The 13,058-nt window shown below is 41.8% G+C and overlaps 1 protein-coding gene across 3 annotated transcripts in view; it reads left to right on the top strand.

Moving 5' to 3' along the window:
• The window catches only part of CDK14 (cyclin dependent kinase 14), a 635,487-nt gene that overhangs the window by 25,201 nt on the left and 597,228 nt on the right, over positions 1-13,058 (top strand). The window contains exon 1 of one of the 3 annotated variants that reach the window (XM_019031337.4): positions 7,326-7,724. The exons of 1 other annotated variant lie outside the window; for it this stretch is intronic. In XM_019031337.4, the coding sequence (XP_018886882.3) occupies positions 7,634-7,724 (91 nt within the window). In that variant the 5' untranslated portion in view covers positions 7,326-7,633. Of the gene's footprint in view, positions 1-7,325; positions 7,725-13,058 lie in introns of those variants that run through there. One more of the 3 variants, XM_063708266.1, reaches the window with a different exon arrangement.

The following is a 13,058-nucleotide window of genomic DNA, read 5'->3' as shown; positions in this document are numbered from 1 at the left end:
CTGTAATCTGTATGGGGTTACATTGTAGAGAATTGTTACCACTACGGTTTAGATGTTTGTGTTCCCCCTAAATTCATACCTTGAAATCTAACCTCCAATGTGATAGTATTAAGAGGTGGGGACTTTTGAAGGTGATTAGATCATGAGAGTGGGGCCCTCATGAATGGGATTAGTGCCTTTATGAAAGAGGCCCCAGGAAGCTTGTTTGGCCCCTTCTACTATGTGAGAACAAAGCAAGAAGGCACCATCTATGAGAAATGGGTCCTCACCAGACACTGGATCTGCTTGCACCTGATTTGGACTTCCCAGCCTTCAGAACTGTGAGAAATAAACATTTGTTGTTTATAAACCACAGAATTTGTGGTATTTTTGCTAAAGCAGCTCAGATAGACTAAGAAAATTACCATGTGGGTATTCTTTTTTTTTTTCTTTTGAGATAGAGTCTTGCTCTGTTGCCCAGGCTAGAGTACAGTGGCACAATCTTGGCTCACTGCAACCTTTGCCTCTGGGGTTCAAGCAATTCTCCTGCCTTAGCCTTCCAAGTAGCTGAGAATACAAGCGTACACCACCACATCCAGCTAATTTTTGTATTTTTAGTAGAGACAGGGTTTCACCACGTTGGCCAGGCTGGTCTCAGACTCCTGACCTCAAGTGATCCCACCCACCTCGGCCTCCCAAAGTGCTGGGATTACAGGCGTGAGCCACTGTGCCTGGCTGATATTCTTTACTCAACAAAAATATATCCAGTGATTTATTTGCCTCAATCGATTATTACATTGGGGTTGCAAAATTGTGACTTTCTAATTCTGCTGTAACTTTTACACTTACTCTGCTGAGTAGTGTTTCTCATTTTTTATTTTTTAGAGAGAGGATCTCACTCTGTTGCCCAGACTGGAGTGCAGTGGTGTGATCACAGCTCATTGTAGCCTCAACCTGCTGGACTAAAGCCATCCTCCCACCTCAGGCTCATGAGTAGCTGGGACTACAGGTGCATGCCACCACACCTAATTTTTAAATTTTTTTGTAAAGATGGGGTCTCCCTATATTGCCCAGGGCTGGTCTCGAATTCCTGGGTTCAAGCAATCCTCCTGCCTAGGCCTCCCAAAGTGCTGGGATTATAGGTGTGAGCCACCGTGCCTGGTCAGCTGTGTAGTTTTAGGAAATTAATTTGATTTCAGGCCAGGCATGGTGGCTCATGCCTGTAATCCCAGCACTTTGGGAGGCTGAAGAGGGTGGACTGCTTGAGGTCAGGAGTTTTAGACCAGCCTGACCAACATGGTGAAATCCGTCTCTACTAAAAAATACAAAAAATCAGCCGGGTGTGGTGGTGGGCACCTGTAATCCCAGCTACTGGGGAGGCTGAGGCAGAGGAATCGCATGAATCCAGGGGCGGAGGTTGCAGTGAGCCGAGATCGTGCTACTGCACTCCAGCCTGGGCGACAAAGTGAGACTCCATCTCAAAAAAAAAAAAAAAAAAAAATTTGATTTCAATGGACCTTAGTTTTTTCACCTGTAAAATAGGATCATAAAAGAAAACTCATAGGGTGATGGTGAAAGTGGAGGTCTTCAATTGCCTAGTATGTAGCAATGATTCCACAAATGATAGTTTAAAAATGTTTATTTCGATCACTTACAAACACCAATTAGAGAGGAATCCTTTTTCCAAAGTCAGCTGTACATCTTTCAATACCACACTTTTAATTTCTTTCCTATAAGGTAGGAAAAAGCAAAATACAGTGTCGTAAGTTAAAAGTTTGGATGCATTTATTAACCTGTCTGAGTATGGCCACTTTCTTGAACTCTCTTTGCTTCAGAATAGTTCCTTTCTATACAATAAGGACAATCATGATTATACCTAAAGTATATCAAAAGAAAAAGAAGTGACTACCACCATGCAATCAAAATGCTTTATAAAAGGAAACATTTTGGTAAACAAGTGTGTGTCAATTTAGAACTGGAACCTGTGTAACGATCTTGGGCACATACTTTTGGCATTTCTAGGCCCATTTTCTTGTGTAACCTAGTGATAATGATAATGCCTCTTGGGGTAGTATGAGTTAAGATAAAATGAGATCATTAATTCATAGCCTATTATAAAACCACAAGTTATAATAGTAACATTGTACAATTATAAATATTGAGTTATTTTAGCTAGAGAATGTCATATGTGCAATGATACTATCAATATGACTTCTATAGATACTTTTTTTTTTGGCTTGTAAGTGCTTGATTAGAATAGACATGTGAATGCAGATGAACTGTCAAAGGGCCTGGGAGGAAAGACTAGGATGTTTTTGATAGAAAAGGTGCATTTCTGAACTTAATTGCCCTTAACAGGACTTGTCTGGACTGCACAAAAGCCATAAGGTTTTAGTTCACTAAGGTTTTAGTTTCTGTCCACTTTCACATCCATGTCCAGGATTCAATTACAGGGCTGGTCTCTGAAGTTTAGTTTTGATGAATGCAACATGATACATTGAAATTGATGCCATTCATGACTGAGGACCCATAGTTAATGGCACATCTGTACCACAAATACAAGTAATACCAAAAGCATTATTAAGTGAACTGTATCTTAGAAATAGTGGTAGATGTTTTCTCATATAAATGCCTATAGTACAAGTTATGTAACAATAAAAAACATGAATGATATGCATTATCATATTTAAGCAAGATTTAATGGGAGAGGGGAAATTACCAGTTTTTAATGCATGCTTTGACCCTGGTAGTTTATCTTCTTCAAACTATTCTGAGCTAATTTATGTTTAACATCATTTGGATGTTTTTACAACTTCTTTGTCTTTCTTACAGTCATTGGCAAGTAGATCAATTTACTTAGGTCCCTTGGTCTCTTGAGATGTAGGATGAAAAAATGTACAATTACCTATAAAATAAGCAAATGTAGGTCTCATTTTTGAACAAGACTGGAGGTTTTGTGTCAGCAGACAGTGATTTCTGTAAACATGAAAAGGATCTGAATTAGGAAGGAGTAGGCAAAGGATGGGTGATGGAACAAGGAGGAGAGATGAGGGAAGCCTTCATTGACCTGAGTTGTGAATACACTGGTTTCTGGAACCTTCCATTTTACTCCCCTTTCTGATTTCAATTTGCTCTTTGTCAAAGAAAAAAAAAAGAACTCTTTAAGTTTGGATACTGTCCAATAGTTGGAACATAACGGTTGGTGACAAGAGTTTTAGAGTCAATGTACCAATTTTACTGATGACTCACTGAGAACTTTGTACAAGTCACTTAACCTTGTGTTACTTCAGTTCCTGATGTGTTCAAAAAGGATAAATTTGATCCTAAAACTAGTTAAATAGGTTGACTATTTAGAGCTCTAAGAGGATATTTAATAATGTAAATGTCTACCACTTTAATAATTGTACTCTGGCACTATGTCTTAATCTTTAACTATCTATGCTTTGGCTAAATTCTAAAACTTTACATTATAAACGTATCTTTTTGAAACTCATTTTCCAGCTCTATTCTTCATGTTCTTGGTATCCTTGTTTCACGGATTTCTTTTCTCTGATGATATTTTAAAAGCTGTTTCAGATCAATAAGTCTGCTTTTGCTGGAATTTTGGATTCTAATTAAATCCTTTATATTTTATCTTACTTAAATTAGGATTCTTTCCCTTATAATCTACTGCCAGCATACTAGCCTGATATTTTTCTTATGTGGAAAATATCCACATTTTATTTTATAATAAAAGCATAATGTATATGTAATGTGACTAGAAATGATGTATCTTAAATTTCACATAATTTTTGGCAATGAATCCTTGTCTATCTTATTTGTGTATGACTTACTCTTCATTAATATATCTATCTATAGTATATAAGATGGAAGAGGGAAAATTTCATCATTACATTTTATTTATCTATTGGAGATGGGGTCTTGCTGTGTTGCCCAGGCTGGTCTTAAACTCCTGGGCTCAAGAGATCCTCCCACCTAAGCCACCTGAGTAGCTGAGACTGTAGGTATGGGTAATTGCTTCTGGTTCACCATTAACTTTAGAATTAGAATTTTGCAGCTATGAATGGACCTAGAGGTTATCTAGTTCAAGCCCCTCATTTTATAGATAAGAAAATGGGTAAATCACTTACTTGTCTAAGGCTACAATGCACCTAGTGATAGACAGTAGGGACTAGAACTCATGAGTCCTGGGCCCCCAGCCACTTTCGTTACTACTGAACTCCAATACACTTGTATCCTTTAATTGGTGAATTTGGTTAAGGTCAACCCATGTTGGGTTCAGCCTCTAGATAAGCTTATCTCTTTGTACTTGAACACTGCAACTTTAATTCAGGCCATGCAAAACTATAACCTTGTAAACCAGAAGTTGAGATGGAGAACTGGCACAGATCCATTCTCCTACTGAAAAAACATGCTACACAGATGCTGGATAGTCATCTTTGTTTCCAAGGACAACACATCACTTCTCAGAGATAGCAATCCATTCTATATTTATTTGACAAACATTAATTTACATTCTCTATGCAACAGGCACTGTGTGTTTCATATCTTAGGGTCCCTGAACTTACACTGTTTAAGATGAAGGCAAATGTGAAACAAATAATAGTAGAAAGAGTTGAATCTTTAAGTATACATATCTTAAAAGCGTCAAGTTAAAAATGTCCTTCTTTGCATTGCAGTTTCTTGCAAAATTTGCCCTTTTAAAATATAATCAGGAAAGGGAGCAAGATGAGCATATAATGGAAAGTTGGTTACTCATAATTGCCAAGCTTTATTTGGCCCAGGCTTAACAGGTGTTTCTCCTGCCAGGTATACTGTTGTAACTAGAGGAAGTTGTTCTGGAGTTGGGAGAGCTGAAGTTTTGGAGTGGGGTAGGGAAAAGGAAAATATTCATTATGTTTATATTAGTATTTTTATTATTATAAAAGTAAAGCATTCTTAGATAGAACATTCAAACTATACTTAAAGGTATAAATTGCAAAGGGAAAAGTTCTCTCTGTTCTGGATATACAATCAACAGTTTTCTGTTCTTTTTCCCAGAAATATTCTATGCATATAGGAACACATAGATGTGTATACGTTTTTTCCACAAATGGTTTAAAATATTAAACATGCTTTTCCCCCAAATTAGCCTGTACATATTCACACATCAGTACACACTGATCTCATTTAAGAAAATTGGTGCATACCTTTGTATGCTTTTACCATAATTTAAGAAGAAACTGACTAGTTTTTTTAAGTCAGAAATACTGGGAAGGGGAAGAGTGTGGTGGTGCACGCCTGTAATCCCAGAACTTTGGGAGGTCAAGGCGGACGGATTGCTTGAGCTCAAGAGTAGGAGACCAGCCTCGGTAACATGATGAAACCCCGTTTCTACAAAAAAATACAAAAATTAGCCAGGCGTGGTGGTGCGCACCCGTAGTCCCAGCTATTTAGGAGGCTGAGGTGGGAGGATGGCTTGAGCCCAGGAGAGAAGGTTGCAGTGAGCCGAGATCGCGCCACTGCACTCCAGCCTGGGCGACAGGCCCTGTCTCGGAAAAAAAAAAAAAAAAAAAATACTGCGAAGGTAAAATAAATATATATTTAACATATTATATATTTGAAACAGCCATTGTCACAGTGGATAACAGTCACAGGTGTATAATAGTGAAAGTTCGTTAAATTAATATTTCTTCGTGTTTGTTGACTCGTACAACCCATTAGTGTTTTGATTGGTTGCATTTGTCTTTTCATTCATAACTGCTGAAAACTTTCTCCCTAACTAACCTGAGGAAGTGGTAAAAGTCAAACTTTTTTCCGGTATGAGGCCACCCTTGGTGCTGTCTGTAATTATCTAGACATGGCAGCCAGGATCCAACAGCTTTGCGTTTTAACTCATATGGTCTTTCCTGGCGAATTCCTTGCCCCCCTCTGCTCCCCACTTAGCTTGACTTCCTGTCTTTTATCATCCGCAATCTATCAAGATCCTACAATGTGCTCAGTGTAGGGCGGAACAAATCACTGTTTTACCTCACAATTTAAGGAAGGCAGGGGGCTAGTTTTTAAGATAAAAATCTTTTAACAAAACATAAACTCCCCAAAATTTCCTACAAGCCAAACAGCATTGTCACACCCTCACAAGCTCTTACTACTTACACAGCCAAACGACTCAAGATTACTAACGTTTCTATTCATAAGGAGTTCGCTGGCCCCAAATCAACACAATCAAGCCCTCCCCCACCTTCCTTCTCTCTCCCCTGGGAGACTGACGTTTGGAACTCACGCCGCACCAGGTTTTTTCAGAATGAAGACGATGTGTGTTCGCTGCTGGAACTGTTTGTCCTGGGATTTTATAAACACCTCCCCCACTCCTTTTTAAAGTTCTGTTTTTGTGGTGGGGGAAAAGGAGGTCGGAATCTGTTTAGCCTTTAAGTCTCCCAATTCAGAAATATATTCTAAGAATTTAATAGAAAAAGACCAAGGGCTGTGTCTGCTATTTACTGCAGAACTGGGTATTCCTATCAGAAATCACCTACATGTGTCATCAAGATCAGAGACAAGGATGAGGGAAACAGCATGATCCCTGCCTTCTGGAGGGTTACAGTTGAAGCTTCCGCTGCTTCTGCACTTGACCTCAAAACAAACAAAAAACCCACCGCAAACAACAACAAAAAAATCCAGGCCCACCTTTCCCCTTGGATCTTTCACTTGACAGCTTTCTCGGCCCAAAATAAGGCACCCTACATCTGAATGCATCCCTAAGGCCTTACCGCACCCAGTCCAGGAGGCAGTCCTGGCAGCTGCCCTCCATCCAACTCCGCGCTTTTTCACACGCGCTCGTGGAAGGAGAAAACCGCTCAAACAACTGGACTCAGCCCGTTTCCTTTCGGTAACCTCCCCACAGCCCAACACGCTGTCCCCAGACGCTGCCCGCTCCCACCCCGGTCCCTTCGCGATCCTCCCGCGCGCGGGCGGGGCGGGGCGGGGGAGGAGCGCGGGGGCGGCCGGGAGGGGGCGCGGCCGGGAAGGGGCGCCGCCGGGGCGCGAGCCAGACACAGAGGGCCGCGGAGGACGCGGGAGGCGAGCGGGAGCCGAGGTCGTGCTAGGATCCCGCGCCCAGGGGCCTTCGTCGAGGGAGGGGCGTGGCGGCGGCAGCAGGAGGGCAGCAGGAGCTGTCAGGCTGGCGGTTCCGCGCCGCGGCTCCTTCTGCGCTGCGCCCGCAACTCTGGGCTGAGAACTTCTCCCGCCGGCCCACTCGCCCTCGCCCCGCGCACTCGGCGCCAGGCGACTCCCGCACCTTGTACCCGGCCCGCCCCGCCTCCTCCTTCGGCCGCACCACTCCCCCTGCCGGCCGCGCTTCTCTCCGTTACAAAGGAGGGAAAATGAGCCGGGCGGCGGCGGCGCGGCGCGGGGCCACCACGGCGGCGGCGAGCGCGGCCGCCCCCGGCACCACGTAAACCGCCCCCGCCCGCCCAGCTGCGGCCCAGGCCGGAGCCGAGCCTGCCGTCCGCCGCCTGCCTGCTGCTCGCCTCCCTAGCCCTGCGCGTCGCTTCCCGGCCCGCCGAGGAGGTGGTGGAGGAGGAGGCGCCGCTTTCCCCGCGGCGCGCGCCCTCGCCGTTGTCTGAGCTGTGCCTGGACCAGTTTGGGGAAGTTGACGGGGCCCCGCGTCGCCCAGATGTGTGACCTCATTGAGCCGCAGCCGGCCGAGAAGATCGGCAAGATGAAGAAGTTGCGGAGAACTTTGTCGGAGAGTTTCAGTCGCATTGGTGAGTAGCGCGCTGCCCCCGGCCCCCCCAGCGCCCGCTCTCCTCGGCCTGCGCCCCCGCCGCGTTCCTGGCACCAGCCATGCAGCTGCCAGCGGGGCTGGCGTGGGGTGCGTTGTAGGCGGGGATCGAGGGCACAGTGCTAGGGACCCGGGGGAGGGCAAGGACGTAAAGGAAAGAGACCCCTCTTCCTCAGATCTGGGGGTTCATTTGTAGATTCTCTCAAGCCTACAATATGGGTTCTCCCCTCCTCCGCCCCTAGTGCTCGCCCTTTCGCGCGCGTGGCGGACGGGCGAGGGGACCCCTCGGCCCCCACCGCGCAAGGGGCTGCGCGGCTGCTTGGGCCACTTGTTATTTTTTGCGCACAGGCTTTGATATTGGGCTTTTAGTCAGTGATTTAGCTTTGGAAATTGGTGAAACGTTAGACTGTGCCCTGGTATTGTTTAACGTATCCAACCTAAAGGGAAGTGGGACAGTTACCTTGGGACCTATTGTTCGGTACTTCGGGTCCTGGAAAGCGAGATTTGGGTGTTCAGTCTCGAGGTCTCTGAATCTTCCCGCTGCTGGAGAGAAATGCGCGCTGTGGAGTTGTCTGGACATTTAGGAATGTCTCTCGAACTTGTTCCATTTAATAGAGCTCAGGGGCTGTTGTCTTTAAACCAAACAACAAACCAACTGACCAACAGTGTTTAGGACAGTGACGAATAAATGCATGTCACAGGTTGTAATAGGGTGACAGCAGTATCACGTGGAATGGGTTTGTTAGATATTGAGTATTGGGCATAGAAAACCCCTTTTAACCTGAAGAGTTAGCTGCCTCCCCTACTGTCACAACTTTCACTGATAACATGTAACTGCCCTGAGCAAGAGAATGCTATAGACACAAAAAATAACCCCTGCGAGTCCCTAGGAAGCTGCCTAGTCTTTGTTTCACTTGTTTTAAATGTCATCCATGTTAACGAAGGTGTTAATGGAACTTAAACATAAAGGTACTTAATTCCTTAAAATAAAACCCTGGGATGCACATGAGTGTTACAGATATCCTTCCACCCATTCATTGTAAGATATGCAAACTTTCTTCAAGTGAGAGAGTACAATGGATCGAAATTTAGCCAAGTTTTTTTTTTTTTTTTTGTCTTTCGACTTAAAATTTTGCGTTGGTATGCAAAATCTTTCCCAAGATGACTGTAAAGTTATGGTATGAAACCAATCTTTAGTTTTATTTATTGCATGTATTGGATATTAATTTCACTCTTCAGAATTAGGGATACATGTGGAAAGTCCCTGCATTCAGATGAAGTTTGAAGCCAAGAAGAGTGTGAGAGAGGGAAATGTTGAGTCGTGTGCATTATTAACGAGGATGTTTCAGCCCTGACCCAAACCTTCACAGAGGCGGGTTCTGGAGTCCATTAAGCCTTGTTCTAAAACACATTAACTATATATTTACTAATGCTAATGATTCTGCTGGAGCTCCTCCAGTTTTGTGTTAAATAATTCATTGCAATTGAGTCTCAGTAAGAAACCAAGGACATTAATCTAAAAGTTCCTTATGTTTAAATAATTTCAAGGTTTTGATCGACAATCAGTAAAATTTGGATTAAGTACAGTGCTGGCAAATGGGGGTATTATAGTTAATTGGATTTTCTAGCTTACTGAGATTTAGTGATGTGAAACTCCTTTTGAATCCAACTCTTGTTAAAATGTCTTCTAAGAGCTGGTGGATTTTATATCCTCCCTTTAGGACACAGAATGCAGTGCAGTGAGCACAGCTGATTATTTCTTGTATTGATGGAAAATATGATTCTGAATCGTAGACCTCATTATGGAGTATTGTAATAGGAGATATTGAAGTGATTATAGTTGTATACCAAGCCAACGACATTCAAAGTAGCATTACAGAAACAAAATCTGTATCTTCTTATTTTCTTGATGTTTTATATTGTATTTGCAAAATTAAAACCAGTGAGCTCATTCTGATTATCTAAGGATTTTTAAGGCGCTAGAGGTTGTTGAGGGCTTACTGTGGGATTATATAGTGGATGAGTTAAGAATGTGGGCTGTGTGTCACACAGACTGTTTCCCATGTTGCCATGCCCAGCCGAGGTCTCTCAACTTCTCTGAGCTTCAGTTTTTCATGTACAACTCAGTTTCGTTGTTGGCTTTTAGTGAAATAATGCATACCATGTCTTGTGTGGCACATTAAATAAAGACTAAGTAAACGTTCAACATATGTTATCATTGTTTTTGTTATTATTAGGAATTCCATCATACTGACATAACTGATCTTATAGATAGAAAGCAAGAGAAGAGGGAAGTGGCCATTGACTTTGTAGTGTAGCCAGCCTTAAAACGAAGTTAGGCAGGCCTGGATTTGAACTGGGTTTTCGCTGCTTGCTCTGTGCCAGTGGAATTTTGCAGCAGGTGGAATTACCCTAAAGCCCAGAGTCCTCATCTGTAAATATTCATATACGGTGAATATATGTGAAGACTAAATCGGATAAAACACCTGAAAAATCTAGTGCAGTATCTATCACAAGGTGAAGGTCAATACCGTAGGCTGTCATTATTCCTTCCAATTTCTGTTTATACCCCATCATCCTCCTTTCTTCATTGGTACTTCATGAGGAGATCGAAGAGTGAATGGTTTATTCTTGTTGAATAATCCACACTGCAACATATTCATTCTCTTTAACCAATCTAAGCTTTTGAAATAGACATGCTGACTTTATTTTGCTGCTTTAGTATGATCCAAAAGTGTAGCTTGTTGTATGGTGAAATGTACAATATTATTATTTAGCTGTAAGAAATTATTAATCATTCATCTATTGAAAACGAGGAAATATTTGAAAGTATCTGATATCCGGTCAGTGATTATCATTAATAATAATAATTCTGAATACATAAAGCAGTGCTAATGTTTAATTTGTTTACACATTAGAGATCATGCTGACTTTGTCACTGCCCACCCCAAATACAGCTGAGCTGAGATTACTATATTATAAAACACATTGGCTTTCAAGCCATAGTGCTCTAATTTATGACATCTGCCAGGGAATGACTATGATATAGTTATGGTTCTTTTATAAGATGAGTGTAATTGAATTTTAAAGTCACCCATCAATTTCGGTAGTATTTATGGTTTTCTACTAAATAGTGTCAGTGTGGTTCCTTATTTAGGAATTACTACAGTTGTCTCACACTTTTTTTTAAAATTTAGACTAACAAAGACAAATGGGAACTTAATTATTGAGTAGTTTAAGTATCTTAAAATTCATTTCCTCTTTTCTTTCTTGTTTATTTTTTATTTTTGAATGTTAGTCTAGAAGGAGAAAGGCTTTATGTAATATCCGGTGTATGATTAAGGTCAAACTGACATTTTTTCATATTCATTTGAATGCATTGCTTCATACTTATTTGGACTGTCTCCTAGAGAAAGGAAGTTTATACTCTACGATATTTGAGATGAACCCCATGTATACCATTTCTTTAAAGGACATGGTTTGTGAGGGAACTAAATAAAAAGAAGAGGCTGTGATTACACTGAACTTTGGGGTTTGTTACCTTGTGCTGTAAGTGTGTAATTCTAGAGTCCAGTTGTCATGTGACGAATTCATTATGTCAGAAAAGAGAAATGTAAGGTTAAATGTTCAGACACAAAATTTAACTGTTGTACCACATTTCCCCCAATGCAACTTCAAAATATTTTAATTTGAAAACTGCAAAATGGAATTTATATCTATGATCTTTTAAGAGAGAACCAGTGTGGCATTTTCATACACCGAAACTTAAGTGTGTCTCAAAAGATACTCTCCTTTTGCCATTGAGGTAGGACTCATTAATTCAACAAATAATTATTTAGTACCTCTTCCCCACTGTAGATATTGTTCTGACAGTCAGATTGACTGACTAATGTGGGTGGTCCCTGTCCTCAAGGATTTTAAGGGAAAACAGGCCAATTAACAGGCATTTACAATATAAAGTGACAGATTCTACCATGAAGATTAGTGAAATTTGCTGTTGGAGAACACAGGAGGAGCACCACTTTCATCTAGGTGAAATCATGAGAAGCTTTCTAGAGGAAGGAATGTCTGAGCAGAGGACTGAATAGAATATCTGCTGATCTTAAATATTTTGATGTATGCCCCTTGGCTATTCCAGAATAATGTAATATGCTTGTTACCCCATGAAATCCTTAAAGATAATTGTGGATTTACATTTACATGAATGATTAATGGCAATCAGGGAATGTAATCAATAATGAGATCTTGTGTTCTTGTTTGGGTCAGAATTTACTCATCAGTGACCTGATGAATATCTGGCAAAGACATCTTAAGTTGGTCTTTGTTGTCACTGTTAACTGCTGTTCAGGACAAGGACTCAATATTTCGAAGAAACCATGTAAGGTGTCAGTCTAGCAGTGAATGACTTCAGTGAAGTAATGGTGTTCTGTGGTACCTTGAGCTTGAGAGTATTGTGCAGATGAGATAATCTGGCTTCCTGTTCATTATGTCATAGCAAATACACTTGCAGTTTCTTCTATTTTCTCCTCTTGATACCTCCAGACCCCACCTCTTTGTCCAGAATGTTGGAGAATTGTCAGGACTTAGGAGATAAGAAGGAAATAGTCCAGTTTGGTTGTTCAAGACATTCCAGTTTTCTGCTGTCTTCATTTCTCAACTTGAGGGTCTTCATTCCATATTTGCAGTTCCCTAAGGGATAGTATCTTTTTTTTTGGCGGCAGAGGAACAGGGTCTCACTCTGTCGCCCAGGCTGGAGTGCAGTGGCGCAATCTTGCTCACTGCAACCTCTGCCTCCCAGGCTCAAGTGATCCTCCCACCTCAGCCTCCCGAATAGCTGGAACCACAGGGCACCACCACCACGCTTGGCTAATTTTATGTATGTATGTATGTATGTATGTATGTATGTATGTATGTATGTATGTATGTATGTATGTGGTATTGTTTTTGTAGAGACAGGGTTTCCCCCTGTTGCCCAGGCTGGTCTCAAACTCCTGAGCTCCGGCGACCCATCCGCCTCAGCCTTCCAAAGTGCTGGGATTACAGGTGTGAGCCACTGCACCTGGTGGGGTAGTATCAACTGTAGTTCTTATTGGATGCTTTGCTTAAGAAAACACATGGCTAAATTTCCAGAACTTTTATAATGTCCAAAATAAAGACAGTATATTTAAAAGTTTGTGCCGTGAATTGTAAGTTTGCTGCTGTAGCTTTGCATCTTGCATGGCAGCCACATAGTGCGTGTGTTCCATTAATCTTTGTTAAATGAGCTAGGTATGAGGCTGTATGGCAATTTGCTTATGTTAGACTTTGTATTTGAAAT

Source organism: Gorilla gorilla, chromosome 6, assembly GCF_029281585.2.
Source record: "Gorilla gorilla gorilla isolate KB3781 chromosome 6, NHGRI_mGorGor1-v2.1_pri, whole genome shotgun sequence".
Classification (NCBI taxonomy): Eukaryota; Metazoa; Chordata; class Mammalia; order Primates; family Hominidae; genus Gorilla; species Gorilla gorilla.
Note: the sequence above shows the minus strand (reverse complement) of the source record. Positions and strands in the feature narration are given on the sequence as shown.